Source organism: Nyctibius grandis, chromosome 10, assembly GCF_013368605.1.
Source record: "Nyctibius grandis isolate bNycGra1 chromosome 10, bNycGra1.pri, whole genome shotgun sequence".
Taxonomy (NCBI): domain Eukaryota; kingdom Metazoa; phylum Chordata; class Aves; order Nyctibiiformes; family Nyctibiidae; genus Nyctibius; species Nyctibius grandis.
In genome coordinates this window covers 26,883,046-26,902,320 of record NC_090667.1, presented here as the reverse complement: position 1 = coordinate 26,902,320, position 19,275 = coordinate 26,883,046, and the positions used below count along the sequence as shown (strand labels likewise).

The 19,275-nt window shown below is 40.7% G+C and overlaps 1 protein-coding gene across 1 annotated transcript in view; it reads right to left on the bottom strand.

Moving 5' to 3' along the window:
• The window catches only part of PTPRG (protein tyrosine phosphatase receptor type G), a 408,111-nt gene that overhangs the window by 54,231 nt on the left and 334,605 nt on the right, over positions 1-19,275 (bottom strand). The window contains exon 13 of the mRNA XM_068408918.1: positions 13,939-14,071. Within this exon, the coding sequence (XP_068265019.1) occupies positions 13,939-14,071 (133 nt within the window). The remainder of the gene's footprint in view (positions 1-13,938; positions 14,072-19,275) is intronic.

Below are 19,275 nucleotides of genomic sequence, written 5' to 3'. Positions count from 1 at the left end.
CTTATTCCGTGTACCTTGAATAAAACTACACTGCAGGGACAACAGGGCTCTTTCTAGTAGTCACCACCTATTCCTTTAAACTACACAACAGGGAACTTGCTCCATGTAGCTCTGTAGATAGCAAAAACAGTGATGATGAACTCTAACCTTCTGCTACCACAAAGAGCTAAATTAATTCCCTACAGCACATCAGCGGTGCTTTTGAAAAGGCCCAGACTCCGCAAAAAACAGATGGAAACTAAACTTATGGGCCTTTAAAGATGTCAAGCATTTCCTTGCAGTGATGGCATAAGAACCTTTACTTCTTCCCATCAATTTTTTTATTAATCAGAGCACACACGGCAACTCCCTGTATGGCACCACTCAGGGCTCACCCCATCAACATAAAACCTTGCGAAATTATCACCTCGGGTTTACCACTCGGATAACAATGCTTTTATACCTAGAATTAAAAAGATGAATCGTCACAGCCTGGCAAATCAATATGCGACGGCAGACACATAACTCCAGTACTATTGCCCCTTTTCTTCCCACAGATTGTTCCCGCATTTGCTACAGGATCTGGCTCCGAGACCCAGAGAAAGGACTCCTATTGCACTGTCGTCACCTGCGTGCTTTTGCTTTCAGGACCACCGTTTTGGAGATTTTGAAGCACAAATGCATTTTGGACAGCAGCAAAGCCAAGCCTGCAGGCTCCTGCTTTGACAGCCAAATACCCTTCAGAGAGCTGCAGAGCCCTTGTAGGACCCCAAATTCTTGACTCCGCCACCACATTATGTGGAACAGAAGATTCTCCATCACCCATTTTCTTGAAGCCGTTTGTGTCAGGACCTCAGTCAAGTTACTCTTTCTCCCCCAAAGAGCTGAACTGGCATTTTAATCATCAAGAGGGTGTGGGGTTGTGAAGTGCCCCATCATTTCTGAAGAGACATCGGGGACCTGGTGCTGGGTCCTTATTCACAGATGACAATCATTACCGTAAGTGTAAGAGAAAGGGTTCTGCCCTTGTGCCTGCAACCAAGTGCTCCACCTGAGTTGGCTTTGCAGTGATAAATGTCACGTTTACAATGGGTTTTGCAACATGAAAGTCCATAATTTGCTTTCCAGGGACCTATGCTTGATTATCAGGGGAGTTAGAAGCATTCACTGAAGTCTAATGAATAGAATTAACACATCATTTAAACAGGGACTAATATGTATGCAAATGAGAAAAAGTTAAAAATAAGAGTTCAAGCCATAATTTCAGAAAATGTAGACTGCATCCTTATGAAATATGAATGCTTCAATTCACCTCATATCTTTACATCTGTGTTAGCTGCTTTGCATGTGAACAATAGGGTGCATCAAGCCCATTTTGATTTTTGTATTTGAACTTGGACTTATAAAATGGATTATATTGAAACATGAATAATATATATGCTAATTAAAGACTCCATTTAATGACATAAATAAAGACGAAGACCAACATAGGCTAATTTCCATTTGCAAATTTCCTAATTACTGTATTTTCCTTTGGAAAGCAGAAACTTTATTTCCACAGTCTCAGAAAAAAGAGACTATTTTCTTTGCTCAAATCATTTAAAATATCTTTTCAACTTTTTTTATTCGTTAGGATTGTTCTCCACAGAGATACAGTTGCTTTGCCTAGATAGATTCAGTGTTAAATATCACCCAAGTCAAACTATGGTGATCTGTGCATGCAAATTGTGTTAGTTAATTATTATTAGTTTTTTCTCTAATAAGGAATTATTGTTGATAAATATAAGGTGTATACACCCCTCAATATCACAAAGCATATTCAGAGTAACTCTGGCAAATGTAAACCAAATAAATGTCCCTGATGTTTGATAGGCAGTTAATCTCTCCCTTCCTCCTCCCGCTCCCCAAAATTAGACAGAACAAGGGCGCAGGACAAGTGTATAGCTGTAGGGAGACAAGGCATTAACAGAAAACATGACTACGACTTTGTCATGCAAAACCTAGAGAAAACCTTCCTGAAGGATAAACAGATAGCAGGAAAAGCCCTTTTAGGTTAAAAGGCTTGTTTGTACCTATAACCATGAGGCAAGTGGTGAAAAATAGGTCATTCAAATGAATATGAAGCCTGTAATGCTATTAGGGCCAGGAGAATCTTTTTTTTCCTGTTGTGTAAATGTTGGTTATGTGGATAAAGAAGTGTAGATTCAGCCTTAACTCACAAAACCAGCATTTGCAGGCTCTGAAAAGCAAACTGCAAAGCAAACTCATTTACTCCCTGATTGAAACAGCACCCTGAATACTTCAAAAATAAGGAGCTGTGTGAATGAGAAGAGACTAACCATTCTGGTACATTTATGGCCTAGGCTTTTATTTAAAAAAAAAGAAAAAAAAAAGTCAGGTATGAGGACTGCATCTTCACTGCTTTCATTTCATGTCTGTAATACCAGTTGCTATTATTAATGAACACTGAAATTTAGGAAACTTGTAAGACACTGACGAGTAAATTATCTTGATTTTGAGTTGTGATGTGGCTGGAAGCCCTCCGTGCCCTCAGTACTGCTAGCACTGTACAACTGCTGCAAGAGGCTCGCCCTGGTCCTGGCTCACCACCCTCTGCCCTTGCGGTGCCCATCCTTCCACAATCCTCCTCTCAGCGTTAGTGGAACCAGCTTGGGGAAATAAATCCCTTCAGAAAAGCTGGAAAGCAGCTGGAAAGCAGCTGGAAAGCTCATAGGCCAGTTTACTTTGATCACTTCTCTAATAGCACAAAATCCTCTTCACTGATGAACCGCTCGGCTCCTAATAAACGGTAAGGCTGGCAGATGGAACTTCCCGCAATGGGTTTAGGAGATGCACTCCCTCTGCCCGCCTTGCAGAGGGCTATTCTCTCACTCCCATTCAAACCCCACATTTATGCCAAATACCCATCAGCAGGGTTAAACTCCATTCCCTATCTCTGTCCACTGCTAGTGAGGGATTTGCTCCAGCCGAGGAGCACCTGGATCACCAGCCTCACGCCTGTGGGCTTCTTTCTATTACTTTATAAACATCACTTTGTAGGATAATTCAAAACAGTTTTGTTCTATTTTGGAAAAGACAGAATTTCCAAACCATGAAACAACCCACCAATCAAGATCCAGGTATGCCACCTACACCTGTTTCAGCTTAAAAGTTAGAACGCAAATGGATTTTAACCTGTAAGTCAGCAGAGTAAAATACATGCTGTCCATAGCAATAGAGGAAATGTTTTCTTTAATCAGACAAACTCAGTGCTCTACAATCAACTGAATTAATTCACATACTTGCAACATTTGTGATAGCAACACCACATGTGTTGTACATTTCAAGGCATTGGTTTTTCCAGAGTTGCACAGGTTGGTACTTCATTTTAAGAAAAGTAAAATTAAGTCCACCCCTGCTTGTTATTGTTTTACTAGTCTGCCGATTCCTAGTATTTATCCAAGCAGTTAAGATTGCTGAAGTGATTTAATATTCTTACCCTGTAATTTTACACTCAGACCACATCCTGCGGTGAAATAGCTAGTGCTAATGTTAGTCCAAATGCTGCTGTGGGACTTAGGACAGCATAGGGCCCTTCAATAGCTATATTTTATGGTTACAAGGAGAGAGAAAAAATATAATTTATCTGGTTGCTGTGGTTAATTCACAGCTTCACAGCAGAGGTGTACGGTTCCCTCTGGGTACATCTACTTGTATTATAGGATATTTCATTCACTTTTTGTCCAAGATGTTCCTCTAGCTCTGAACCTACCAATTTATGAGAGGGAATCTACTCCAGAGATACCTGTGTACATGCTAACACATACTCTTACATACTAAGAATATTATAGAGAAGATACAAACTAGCAACAGATCAAACAACAATGGGTTAATAAATTGCTGCTTTGAGCTGAGAAGGGGAACAGAAAAAGAATGCATCCATCTTCTTAAGAAATAGTCTTTTTTAAAAAGTGATTTAATTTCACAAAACGCATTTGCGAAATTTGTTTCTCTTTTAAAATACTGATCATAGTTTTGAAAGCCAGAGTTCAAAAATTTTAAAGTTGTATAGAAGCTTCCTATAGAATAGCTTACAAAAGACCTAACAGATGAGTAGGAGAAGCTTGTGTTACCTGGCATCCTCTATTGCTGTGCTTATCAGAAAACACATACTCCTCACAGCATAGTATTTCTCAGCACCTACAAACCAGTTCTTAATGGAGCTTAACTAGAAGATCTGAATATTTAAAAAATATTCATTCAAAATTACACCTTGTAAACTACTACTTTCAATCCAGTTACCACATAGATAAAAATCTTGCTCTTTTTTTCAAGACCTCACCATTACAGCAGCACTGGGAAATGCATTTCCCGAAAAAAATGTCTGCAATAAATCCATTTAATTAGTTCCACAGAAACAAAACAGAAAGATCAATTGCAGCCATGCCACAGATCCCTCCTTGCACGACCTCAGCTGCTCTTGCCTGCTCCCCTTTGCTCTCTCTGCAGAAGAAAGTATTTAAGGAAATGTTGGGGAAATGTTGTTACACCTCTAAACAAAGTGGTGAGGAGTGGGTCAACAGCAGTTTTCCAACTTGCTACCAAGATTTTTGCATAAACTTCATCCCCTTTAATGAATGGGAAGCCTCTGTGGGCAAAGCATAGCCTAAATGTCTCAGCTCTTATGCGATACGTGGTATAGCAAATTAGAAATAAAAAAAGTATACTTTTTTGTTTCGGAGTTTTCAAGGTCACCAACATATTAGAATTCTAGTCTTCCACAACCAAAGCATGTATTCTCCTGTTGTTTGACTTATTGCATGCTTGACATTATCTTTTAAAATAAAGATGATGCAGATCTGGGCTCCCACCGAGTTCAACGGCCACATCCATAAAAGTGCCTGCAGAAAAGATGTTCACACAACTGACCCACATGGTACGAACATCCCAGGAGCTGAGGAACATGCACATTTCCGAGTGAGAGTTCTCATTTAAAGGTACTGTTAAAAATAATCACAATCAGCAGGCACCAGGATTACTGGTGCTGGGACGGGTGGTTTCAGTTGTGAAATCTTGGTTCTTCGAGCCGTTGCCATTCCCTGTCTCCTTTGCAAGAAAATACTTTCATATAACAGCCTCTCCAGGGATGTCTAGGTTCAGTCACCCTGGGTGCTTGCTCACAGGGTCTTTGCCCTTGGCACCAGGGGTGGCCTCATGCTGGCACTCGCTGCTGATACGGATGATGCCTTAGATAACACACAACAGGGGCAACAAACTGCAGCTACACCAACCCCTTCTCCTCTGTTTTGTTTTTAAACTTCAAATCATTGTTGTACTCTTAACTCTTCCCTACTTTTAGGTTCCCCACTGCAGGAGAACAGGTGGAACAAAACTCCAGATTTTTCTCCCACCAACCTGTGGGTCTTCGGACACAGTTGTCCTCTGCAAGCTGTCTTTCCAGTTTCTTTTCTGCCCATTTGTATCTTCCTTTCATTCTCTCTCCAAAGCTAGAGCACTCCCTCTCTCCTCCCCCCAGTTCTTAGATGTGCTCTTTTATCAGCTTCACGTTATTCACTTTAAATGTGATGCATTTAAACTGTGTCTTCCAAATGCTTTTTCAGGCTTCTAGTCTGTGATTTACAGGACAATTTATCACACTACAACATTCCTCCTCTTTTCTCATGCTTGCGTATGTGCTTTAGAGCTTACACCACAGAGCCGTGGAGAACAGGCCTCGAAGCTCCTGTGCCGGATCAATGCCTCCTGCGGCGCTCCTGATGAATGGCTCCTTAACGTTGTTTTGGAACCTAGAAACGACAGAAGTTCTGCAGACCACCACTTTATTGTCTTCCCTATCATGAAGCTTTTTCTAATGTCAAACCTAAACTTCTCTCTTGCTGCAATTTCAGCCAGACACTCCTCATCCTCAGCACAACGGGTGCAGAAGATCACATATTCCTTGCAGATCTCTTTCATGTACTAGAGCACTTGCTTCCCCTCTCCACTAACAACCCTGCCTGTCCATCTGCTCTAACCAACTTCCTCACAGAAAAGGTATATTGCACAAGAACAACCATAGTCCAGCCTGCTATAAATCTGGATTTGCTTTTCATTTACAGGATAGGTGAGAGGAGAACATTGTTGCACAAAATTCAGATGAAGGCTGAACATGCGTGACACAGGAAGAAGCTGGCTTCAAATACCTGGCAAGAAGTAATTTGTTATTGCAACTGCGTACTCTTGAGCACCCATTTAAGATGATACAGGTTCTTCAGTCATGTGGACTCAAAGTTACAAGGGCAAGGTCTGATTTAGCTGATATCAGTTATTCAGGAGTCACTCTGTTAACATCAATGAGACTGCTCAGGATTAAACCTGACGCAAAATCTAGACTGTGTTATTTCATTGAAATGGGACGTTCCCGGGTCAAAATGTGCTTACTGATTTTTGATGTTGCTCCTGATGCTGTATAATTAGGATTAAAAGTACTGTTTTCTGAGCTTTGTAGATATTGCGATAGTTCTAGAAATCAACACTGATCTGCATTTAAGCTTGGCAAATCCCTCTCCAACTTCTTTCCTTTCTCAAGACAAAACCTCTTGGTTTGTAAAGCAGCAGCTCGCTACTGGCCTCACCAGTGAGGAAATAGAAATCTTGCAGAATTCTGGTTTGCAAGAAAAAGTAAAGCCAGTGTTAATTAAAGAAGAGTAAAAGTAACAGGCATATAATGAAAGAACATGCCCCTTTCCACAGTCTAGCTCTTAACAGATCATCCAGCATGCTTAAAAAGCAACTTTCCATCTGCAAATCTGTCTCTCTCTCTTTTTTGTCTAATGAGCATGAGTTAGTCTGTTCAAAAGCCCAAATGGGCATCCCAGGGCCAATTCAGCAGCAGGGGGTCTGTTACTATAACAACTGACAACTCCTGTGATTTCAAAGTAGCCATTTGGGAAATGGTTATCGAGGAAGAAGTTGCTTGCGAAGGGATGGCTGCGCGGGGTGCGGCGTCCCGGCCTCCCCTGCGCACGGCTGCGCTCGCCTGCCTCAGCCCTTCACGCACAGAGAAAACCCCGGCGCCCCGCCACCCCTGCAAACAGCCAGGCCGGATCCTTCTCAGCTCCCTGCGAGACGAGAGGATGAAAGCCCACAAGCTGACAATGGGAGGAACAGCAGCGGCACGCTACGATTTGGCATTAACGGATCTCCTTGTGGGTTCTGCCCCCCTCACCCCAGGCTGCGCGCTGCCGGATGAAAGAGCAGAGATGCTGTCAGAGAAGTTTTCATATTGATTTTCCGTGTAATGGAAGAATGACAAGTGCTCAAAGAACGATACCAACAGCTAGAACAAGCAACCGGCAGCTGCCCTAAGCTTCAGGCTTGAAAGCAAGCTGCCTGCCTTCGGCACAAAGGATGAGCTCTGTTCCCTGGGCAGGATAAGAGGAGCCGATCACAGGCCTGCTCCCCTTTAATGAAAACGAGCAGTGCTTTGAGATACAGCACACAAAAGGACCCGATATTTCAGTACCTTTACCTCCGGCACTGGCAAAATCAACTACAACCTGGATCTTCTGCAATAAAAGCTGAAGTGCTTTTCCTGCATTGCCTTGGTTGAGGCAGGGAGATCAGAGGGCTCCAAATCAGGCTGGGCTGCATCCCACTTGCCAGGCAGTGATCTGCCCCATCCCCATCCCTCTGAGGCCGTTTGTCATCATATGAGACTATTTTCCCAGAGGAAAATGAAGGCATGCCCTGTTCAGCGTGAGCAGGGCATATCTGGTCGCTAAAAAGGAGATGGAAGGTGCAAGTGGGTTCAGGCATGCCACTCACCTCCACGTTTCCCCTTGTCTCCCAGCTCTTGTCGGCTAATTCTCCTCACTGCCTGTGATGACACAGGTTGTGCTCTGGGGCACTGCCATCCCCAAGCTGAGCACAAGTGCCTGGATATTGTCCTCAGGCATCACTGGGGGCAGCATTAGCATGAGCATCCCCATTTCTCCTGCTCATTCCCATCTCGTGCTGGCCCCTCTGTTAACGCTGGTACAACTCACTCTGGTTACTGTATGAATCAAACTGGGAGCTTATCTGGTTTAAATCAGGGCATGAAAGACCCTCTCTTCCTTTTTTTTTTTTTAAAACATGGATTATTTATCAATCCAGCTCGTCACATAGTTATACAAACATTTGCATTGGTATCACAGAGGGCAGAATAAGGGCAGGAATGGAGGAGGCTGCTTGAACCGCTGCTGCTGAAATAAATACTCATGCAACCGCACCCGAGGCATTCTTAAAATCAACACACAGCCTCTCAGAAAGTGTTACCACCTAGTATCCTTCAGGAGTGAGAAAATGAGCAGAATCACAAATATTTTAGAGTAATCTGAAAGCAGCTTTTATCATTTTAAGCAAGCAATTTTACAATGGTCTGTAAATTTGCAATGTTCCTTTTTCAATCAGTACAGTAGATGAACAACACATTGTGTACTCATAAAATAAAACCTAGAGATAGGTTCAAATAACAATTTCAGCACTTTTTACAACCTGCTACAGGCAGAATTTCTTCCTTTCTTTTCTCCAATGATGTTTTAACACTATTCTAGCTATGGAGCTGGGCAAGTTCCCCAGAATGTAACACCCAAAGGCAGTTTTCCAAGGCATGGTTATTAGACATGGTAACTACAACAGTTCTGGGTCTTACATTGCAGCTTTCATTTCCATATTACAAACTGATTTACAAATACGGCTCACCAACCTTCTTCGGTGCTATTTTACCAGTGACAGAACTCAGGTGCTGAAATATTGAACACCTGAGCTTGCTCCCAGTGAGGTCTTTGCCATCGAGTTCAACAACAATACTGTCAAACCGTAAGTGACTTGGCCCTGGGTCACACGGAAGATCAATGAGCAAGTCAGAAAAAGAACCCACATCTCCTGGTGTTCTATGTCATTTCTTCTGCACAGAAAGGCACCACCAGAGAAGTATGAGACTCTGCCACAGGACCCGTCCCAAGGATTCAACAGGAATTGTTCAATTCAACAGGATGCTTAACAGAAGCCTAAGAAAACTCTTACTGTCTACTAAATTATATAGGGTTTTGCCTAAGGAAAATTAAAGGCATCTTTTTCCCGAGCTGTCTCATATACCCACATGACTATAAACAAGCAATGCAAGCTTGCTTGCTCTTTGAAAGGCAGCAGCTGTGTTGTTCCAAAAATCCCTCCTGAATGTAAACATATTAGCACTGTATAAACAGCTTGATTTAAGAAGAAATGCAATAAAATATTCCTGCTTTGTCTTTGGGATCATGATTTGATGGCAGCAATAATTCAGAGGTGAATTATGGTATCTGCTGAAAAGAAAGAAAAAGAAAACTCTCCAGCTATAGTTGTGAATTAATTTCTTCCTCTTAGCTGAAAATGAGAAATGGCTATAATTTAGTTCCCATTTAAAAGTTGCTGTTGGCTAAACTCGAAAATCTTAATTGCTTCTTAATATTCTCTGCTTATTTTTCCTTTTGAAACCACAGTCTATAGCATTGTAGTGTTTTGATTAAAAATCAGAATGGAAAACAGTGGAAGGTCACCAGTCACTCCTAAAATGTGTTTTGGTTTTGTTTTTTTTTTTTTTCCCCTTTAAAATGACAGAAGTTAATGTGTATCAAAGTATTTTAGTTGATTTCCCAACTCTAGTCACCCTCCCGCACCTCTGTGGAAAAGAAAGTGACAGTGACCCTGGGTTTCCCTTAAAGTGTCAACACTCAGGACTTGTTCAATTTGCAACAGAATATAGCTGAAGTGCTAGAAAAGACATGTTTCAAAAGCCATATTATGTCTCAGCATGCTATAGGAACTTGCCTTCTTGCAAAAATCCAGAGTCACACTCAATCTCTAAATAGTTTGGAGGTCACTACCAAACACACTCTGCAATTCTCGTGGAAAAGGCTGTGAGAATAACAGTGGCAAAGACTGCAGACAATCCAAGTCAAATTTTAAACCTTGAAGAACTGCAGAAGGATCTCATGATACTGAGTCTGGGTATAAAATCATAGATGGAAAACAAATGCAAGAAAACAAAAGAAATGCCAAAATAATGTGCTTGGGAAACTGCACCTTACAATGTACACATTTTAACGGGCTCTAGATCAGCTAGTAGTGCTCTAGCAAAAGATCTTAAAATCCCAGTGAAATACTCAGAAATACTCAGTGGTTGTCCCTGCAGCACACAGTTTCAGGATCCAGTATGAAAGGAATGAAAGCAGAAATACCATTGTGCCACTGCAGAAGTGAATGGTGAATCTACACGTTGAGCAGAATGAGGATCTGGTCTCCTCACCTTTTCTGTCTGCTAAGACTCAAATTCTCGACCTGATGCTAAAAGAAATCAGTTTCAAGTACTAGAGGTCCTGTGAGCAACAGTCCCCTTCATCATGTCCATGACAGCTCAAGGATCAGCCAGGCCAGCTTTTCCTCAAGAGGAATCAAAGATGCACAGAAGCAAACTTAAATTACAGCCATCATTGTTCCTCCTGCCCAGGAAGCCCAACTGTCAACCAGCCTCAGAGAACTTTGTGGCTCCTGGTCATCCCGCGATGGTGCCCTCCTCATTGTTCTGGGATAAGAGGCAGTGCAATTTTTGCAGCTTCATTACGCTGACCTAGTTTATTTTCCACTCTACCAACTTAATATCACATAGCCCTCTTTGCACAGCAGTGCCATTAAAAGTACTGAATTCAGGAAACTTTAGTAGAAAGGTAATTCAGAGCTGCTGCTTGCCTGCAAGTTCCCATCCCTTTTCATTACTGAGATGGCCATCATGCTAAAAAGATGGAAGTGACCCTTTCTCTTCAACATCAATCATATTCTTTCGCCACTTGTCCAGGATCCACACGGAAAAGGAACTGAGAACAGCAAATTACCTCTGCAAATAAGGGAGTCGTTCCGAAACTGCACAGATCATTTCCAAATATATTCAATTACAAGAAGTCTCTAATGAACACAGCACGGAAGCTCAACAGATAAAGAAAGGAAAAGCTTCATCAAACAGTGACTGCTTCCTATCACTCTCCTTTTCAAATAAAGGGAACAGAAAATGAAGCTTCCTTATAACAAGAGATCATCACAAAACTTATCTCATTGCTGTATCACAGAATGAGTAACAAAGGACCCAAACAGAGATAAATGCTTTGCCAAACCTTCACAAGCAACCTCCCCACCTCCTTATTTTGGTCCCTGGATAACAGGGCATCGACGCAATGCGAACAAGCAGAAGGCTTTGCTCTGCTTCATTGTTCTACTTATGTCACCTCTGGTCTCAAATCATCTAATCCCACAAATGCTCAAAAACATAAAAGTGAAAATATCATTTGTTTTACCCTCAAAATGTATTGCCAAAGGGTAATCATGTCTCTTCTGCATTTTCTAGTTCTCTGAGTTTTGTTTTGTAATGCTTTTTCTCACACCAAAACAAAGAACTGCTGTGCAAGAAAAGACCCCTTGGTCCAGCACGCCTGTCCCCTTGAGGGTTATCCTTTCATAACAAGCGTTTCTCTGCTGTGCACTTCAATACCATGTTTCCCTTACTGAAAAATCTGTCTCAAACTCGTTTTCATGCCATTTGCTTTGATGGTGTTATTTAGCAAATTATTCCATATGTTGCCCATTACATTTTAAGCTAAGTATTTCTTCCTGAAAATCCAGATCACTGTTCCTTTCAAACTTGTAAATTAGACTCTGTGGTGTTTGAGGATCTGTTTTTTCCTTACTTTAAAACACTCACAGAGATAAACATTTAATTTTTCCTAAGGAAAGGTAATCACACTGAAAAGGGCACCAAAAATGCTATATTGCCACTTCAATGACGTGGTCTGCACAACGTGAAATGTTACTGTGGACGATTTGCGTTCTAGTTGCTTGTTGATTTATCCTAAAACACATGTTGGCATTTTTGTACACTCTCAGTATTTGTTAAAAAATCCTCACAACTATGAAGGTAGACACAGGAGATTATTTTGAAGCTAGTACACATGTGCTCTCAAGTTTGTTTATTGTTCCTCAATTTGTTGCTTCATATTTTTCAACAACTTGTGACTGCTACAAGACATACTTTCCATGTCTATATTAATTTTTAACTCCACCTTTTTTTTTTAGTATTAGTTATACACAAAAATTGATCCACTGCTGTCAAGGGCATTAATGACAATGCTGGTAATATAACCAAAGCCAGTGATGAATGTTAACTCCTCATGAATATTATGAAGAGCAGATAAGAAACAATTGCTGTCCGTATGCAAAGTAACAAACATTGCTGGAAAAGTAAGTTTGTTTCAGTTAAAGTCTTTGTTCATGTATCTTCCTTGATTTTTGTGCTTGTTTGTTATTATGAAGCAAATAAAAATCTTATGAGGTGGATGGTTAGGAATTTTGAAGATAAAAAGTATTTAATTTTAATTAACATATCTTAATTTCAGACTTGAGTAATATTATGATCCATAATACAAGTCAATATTTATGAAAAATTAGTCCCTAACTATTGGTGACTAAGCCAGTACTTTTGAACTTTAATATCTTCTCAGGGACGGTATTGTTACTCTTTGAGCGAATTAAACACTAATCTTGCAATTATTTCTCTTGATCCATTAGTGAAATTGCAGGAAATGGAAATGTTTTCCAAACAATGAGAGCTACCAACATTCTTCTTGATAATAGCTGTTAGCATTTTATTTCAAAACCTTTCCTCCTTAGAAGAGCATTTTGTATCAATGCAAGATAAATATTACTAACGCCTCATTACAGTGCTTCAGGATATACCATATCCTTCAAGGGCTTGCCTGGTGTGAATATGACCAAGTTTAGTCCTTCAAATGAAGAAAATATATATTGAAGGACAGGACACTACAATGGGATCTTCAGAACCTTTCCAGTTTCAGCTTTTGTGCACATATCACTGCAATTTTATTCGTTGTCTTACTGCAATGATGTTAATTACTTGCAAATGTTAAAATAAATTATTTTCACAAGACTATTGTCATCTGTTTATTAATATTCTTTCAAATGTTCCCAACCTCAACAATTTGGCCAATTAACTGTCAGCGAAATGAGTGTACTGAAAAACAGCTTGGTAGTTTTTTAATTGATTCTGCAAATATAATGATCAATGGACTGTTATTTCTCATCAAAGCTACTTTTCTGTGTCCCATCTAATCAGATTTTTAAATAATTCCTAAATACCTTCCATGAGGCTGATCCCTGGTTAATTTTCACTACCAGACAAATGAGGTGCCTTTGGGTTCTGGTTCTGGCACAAGAAGGTGCTGCAGGTTTTAGTTTACGCTAAATAAAATGGAGATGGATTTGTTGATGCTAATCCTAGTCTCTACTACTGAACCACTGCCCACTGGTGTAAAGGACAGTACCTCTTTGTCAGCGGCAATCTTTACTTTCAGGACCTTGCAGGCCGCGCTTCTGGACACTTCATCAATGCTAAAGAACTCCTACTCAGAGCATTGCTATGTAACGTGAAACAAGCTTATCCTCCTTTCTTGAAGTACAGTCAAAGGAAGAAAAGAACTGCTTAACATGACACAGGAGGTCTGTGGCAAAGCCACCCATGGAACCAAGTCCAGGCTCACTGGGCTTTTCTCCCATGACCACCATTCCTGAAGGCTAAGACAAAGATACCTTTTTATAGCTATATTAGAGGGACTAATTGTGAAAATATTTGTCGGTACTACAGCTGGCTCTACCTTTGCTAGTGCTCTACCAAGCTCATTTTCGTGACACAAAAATCAATACTTAAGACAGCTGAATAGTTAAACAACAGAGCTGTTCTAGCATCCAGAGTTATCTAATGCATCTATGAGTCCAATATCTAATAAAATAAAACACACAGGATCGCATTAAAAACACCACCTGAAATGTGTTTTAAATCGTAATCAGTTTTCAATCAAAAGGAAACAGGCTCACCTCCAGTAGACAAGCACAGCAATGAGAAGAATGAGGCACACGAAGGTCAGTGCTGAGACCACAATAAGTGGGATGATCCATTCCATTTTACCAGGAGAGGGTCTCGTGGCCATGCTGGAGCTGTTCTTGTCAGCTGTGCGTTAAACACATAATAAAAACAATCACAAATGGAAAGAGAACCACTGTATGGAAAAATGTGTAAGCAAAACAAATAGCCTGTCCATTTTACATGGTATGAGTAAACAGAGCAAAGATCTTCTAACTGCAGGGTGGGACTCCATTTGTCTTTGGACATGTCATGTCTGAGACATGAGAGCACAAAAGTATAGTGTTTATTGCCACATATGGCTTAGATTTTACTACTGCCTGTAATTACAGTCTCATAGACTATTTTAGAACTCTATCGTGCAAGTACCTGTTATCAGATCTGGAGTAACCCACTGAATCGTTTCACCACGGTAACAAAGTAAACGCTTTGCTCGGTCATCACCGTTTGCAGATAAATGAGCTCTGTTTCTCAACACTACAGGACAGCCCTGTTTGCAAAGCTCAGTGTAATGCTTTGCTTCAGAAATAAATTTCTTGGTAACGATCTTAAAATAAAAAATCCTCAACATGTTGGGTGTCATGTCACATCATTTGTGGAATTGTCACAATCTGGTGAGTTACTGCATACGGAAGCACTTTTAGCATATGGATTGTCAAGATGGATGGATGAATGAATGGATAGGATGTGTTGTAACTGACAGAAGAAATCATTATGCCACAGCTTTTGAACAAAATTAACGTTGGTCAATATCCTGAGATCTGGCCAAGTAACTCTGTTTCACTTTTTGCATGACATCTCATTAAAATTACTGTATCATATATAAGATTAATATCTATAGGATCTGCAGGTACTGTAGCCAATGAGCACAGACACTGTATCAACGTATTTCAAAAGACATCTAATTTGTGCAAATTCATGTAGACTTGATGAATAAATTGTTTTAGACAGAATGATAAAAGAAAAATACAGACGTGGATTCTGTATCTTATTCATGTTTCCTAACAAACAAGCAGTAGTTGATCAATACCTGTCAACAGGATGTAATGGGAAAGGATTAGCGTAAACAGCTTCAGATTTGAACGAGGATTGAAACGCACGCACTTGACTTCTACTTTTTAGCCTATGTGAGTCTTTCCTTACCAATGTGCTTCCTTGCCCTCGTTCAGTATTGTATCATCATATCTTCTGAAACTGCTGCAAATCCTACCAGAGGAACATAATTGCCTTTTCACCGTAGGCAGGCAAAACACAGATAATTGGAAGTCACCAGATGTCACATAATATGAAGTCATACTCTATTTTAATCGCATTTAGATTATACTCCTCCATAGGCAGGAGTAAAATTCAACTAACATGGAAGTAAAGGTTAATTGTAAATGCTTTTGCCTGACTGCTGAAAACAGAGCAAGGCTGCAGGCTGCTGCAAGCCCAGCAAGAAATCTTTCTAGTTTTAAGAACCAGGCTGATGGAGGTAATGCCCTTTAGCAAGTAGCCTAAATGAGGTGCTAATCAGAGGGATGTTTGGGGGAAGTGAACGTGCACTGAGTATAGAACTGATCAAAAGAGAGATGAGTAGCCAGTTGTCTCCAACGTCAGTAAGAAAGGCTACCGAGGTTACCAACAGTGCCACTTTGCAGCATAAACACACAATGTTGTACCTTGAGCACGTGGTGAGCTGTCATCTTCACAGCATACTAATAATATACAACATACAGTTTTTAAGACAGGTCTTTGATTTCCTTGACTAGCAAAGAATAAGGAAAATAACAACCCCAAAATTAGAGCAAAGGCTTATTCTTTGTATTTGCCAAACTTGCAAAAATCATAAGCTCGGAAGCACTCGTTTTTATCAGTGCATTTCAAATCATTTAACAGCATGAAAAAATTAAGCCTGTGAGGTAAGTGTTACTAATCAGAATGGTACAAGGGACAAAGGAAAAAAGCATGCAATGTAATAAAACTTAGTAGGAGAGCCAAACAGTCCCACCACCTTACATGCATTAGGGTGTTGCTTCATTTCTCTCCAAGGACAGTATTCTGTTTAGTTTCACCTCCACATATTTCAACACAAAAACATATGTTTCTGTTTGCACGGGAAGAAAATTAAATTCCATTGAAAGCACAGCATGGGCTGGAGTCCCAATGCACACTATTAAATTCTGCAGTGCTCACAATGCTCCTCTTACTCAGTCTACTGTGGAGAACACACTTATCTGACCCTGCCAACTCCCTGTACTGCAGATGTGAGGATAAGAAAGCGTTCAGTCTGCTGAGTGCCAGAATAGCAAATGCCATTCCCGCATGCTGATGGCTGGCCCCGAAATTCCAGTTGGGAATGCCCAAGCAGTGAATGTGCTTCAGAAAAAAGAGACCGTTCCTGCGCTGGCTTTGAAGAAAAAGTCTTAGGTGTTTTCCACTGCTAGGTGAAGTGTTGAGAGAGCTTAAACAAACCAATGCCGATAAAAATTGTACTAGAATGATAGGTGGGGCCAGAAGTAGAGCAGTACAGCTGGAGTGCTGGCGCCTGTCCCCTGGGTGTCATGGCAGAAGAGCCTAAGAAAAGGCAGCACGCTGGGTGACTTGGAAAAAGAGTTGAAGAAAATACACACACACAAAAAAGAACAGATCTGGCCCTTTATAGCTTCCCGTTCTCCTACATAACAAAACATTATAAAACAATGTATAGTCAGCATTTCACTCTTTTCCAAAGCAAGAATGTTGAGCCTTGGTAGTGTCAACAGCATACCCTTGTAACGGTGCCCAGGGGAAAAAAAAAAAAAAAGAAAAGCTTAAAAAATGGACCAGGAATCTCCATTTTTGCTAAGAAATGTAAACAGTTTCCAGTGGCATATGCCTTCGTTGAATTAATTCAGTTTGCCTTTTACTGGCTTGGAATTCATCCCAGTAGGAAGGAATAGAAATTATTACAGCATATCTGTTTCAGAAGGTCCCACATGGCACAAGCCCCGGCACTGCTAAATCCACTCCTGCAACTGGAAAAATCCATAACTCCTGTGCACCACCCATTCAGCAGCTCCATCCCGGCCCTGGATGGATGAGGCCCTGGCACACAGAGTAGTAGACGGCATTAGGCAGCGAGGGAGGCTTTGGCAGTGCAACCCTTGCACAAAGGTCAAGGCAAGAAAGAGGCATTCTACAATTTGTGAAATGTACTGTTTTTCTGCGTATTCTTGGTAATTGGTTCCCGAGAATAGAAACACGTTTATTTTCCTTAAGTAACACTGCTTGCTATAATAAGCAACCACCGCTGTAATATATAACCCATCTACCTTTATCACCCATTGCACAAACCGCCAGGACAAAGTTCTGTTTGTTGTACCATTACAGACACCATTAACTACGACCATATGCGTGTTCTGCAGGCCAAAAGAAAACTCCCACTACCGAACTGCCTCAGATCGGCTGCTCACTTAAAAGAAAGTCACCTGCTCATCTTTCCTTTGAGCAAATGAAATTATGGACTTATACAAAGGTATCAATTAATTCTGGAAAATAGTATCGGCCATATTATTAAACGATGAAAAGGCAAAAACATGTTTTTAAAAAAACTATTCGCTTTGATACAAGCTCATGCCATTGTGCAGCTATTTTGTCCCTATTTCTTTAAAGGCATTCCTGCAGTAATCACACTTAGAGGCTGTGCACAACTAAGCATGGCTTTTCACTGTTTTGTAAACAGATGCCAATCATATTTAATCCTGATGTCAGATATCTGAAATTCATACTGCTTGCAAACATCAAATAATTCAATCCTTTTATTTTCAAGCCATTCTGCTGGTTGCTCTTGTAAGTTGCCATGCAAAATGGCTCAAGTGCCACATGAAAATACAACTTAATAATCCTTGCCACGTATGGAGAAAGAAAGAATTACACAGATGTTTAATTATCTTAATGAGGTTATTCCCAAAAGGCTTTTGTAACCTCAGACCTGGCAAAGACTGTTCTAAAAACCAAAATTCAGCCTCTGCTGAAAGCATACACTAGGCTTAAAACGTAACCCTGCACATCATGACCTCTCTACAAAGCCCTCTCGTGGGAGGAACTCGTCAGAAGCGCGTGAGTGCTGAGGGATGGGAGGACCTGGCTGAAGGTCGGTTCAAGGGCCAAACCCGTGTCTCTGTTCTCAGTGCCAGCTCATGGCTCAGGCAAAAGCCCCAACCGGACATCTATTACTTTGCTCACAGCAGCCTATTTGTTATCTCCTGTCAAATACAAAGGATCTGTTTAACTGTCCGGCACCACAAACCAAAATGCTGTGGGATAATATCTGCTCTAGCCTGATTAAATTGAATCATGCTGGTGTTTGTTTTTTTTTTATTATTCCCTCTTTTTTTTTTTTTTTTTTTTTGGTAGAGCATCATTCTAATTGCTGGTTTTCTAATTTTCAGGTTTCAGAGTTGCGGACAATGCTGAGCAGCTGCGTGTGTAACAGTGGCAGATCAAAGGTACAATTACTCTAATGTGGGCACCAAAACAGAGAAAAGGATGATCAGGAAAATGAAAGAGCAGAATGCAAGCAAGCGTTCAGTGACAGAAGAAAATCATTAGTGTTGGCTGATATCACCAGACAAGAAGAGGCCAATGCCATTTGGAAAATAATGGCATGGTCTCAGGAGAGGTGTGTGTGTATGTGCGTGTGAAATAAGCACTAAAAGAAAATGAGCCTTGCTGTACTAATTGGCCTTGCACTTTCCCTGTAATTTCTCATGTGTTCCCTGTTCTCCTCTAATCATCCACACTCATGAGTACTTCCCCATTCAGTTATCTCCTTACAACTGCTAATTTGATGCTATATAATTAATTTTACAAGTGTACATTGTTATGAAACAATTTTCTACTCTTTAAAATGATTAAACTTCCTACTCACAAAAACATTTTTGAAACCTTGTCAGCTTTTTAAAAACTGCTTTCCTGGAGAAAAGATGCATCTGAAAAAGATTCTGCCCTCTGTGGAACACAGGGAGCTGCAGGGCTTCTTTCTGCTTACCTTGGAAGTGGCCTTCGCCCTCTTTTAACTGTCCTAATGCTCAGGAATGCTTTCAGACACTTCTGGCCATGTCCTCTTGGCTTCGCTGGTCGTTGTGTTGATTTCAGGTTTACCTTGTTATGGAAAACCTTTAAGACCCTTTCTCATAGGAAGAGGTCTTGCTTATGGCTGGAGTTTCACTGAACTCAACTCCTTGCGTGAGCTAGGCCACGTCTGTCTGTATGAATTGCAAATTTCCATTATTACTGAGGAAAACAATTAAGCTGAAGCAACCAGTCTT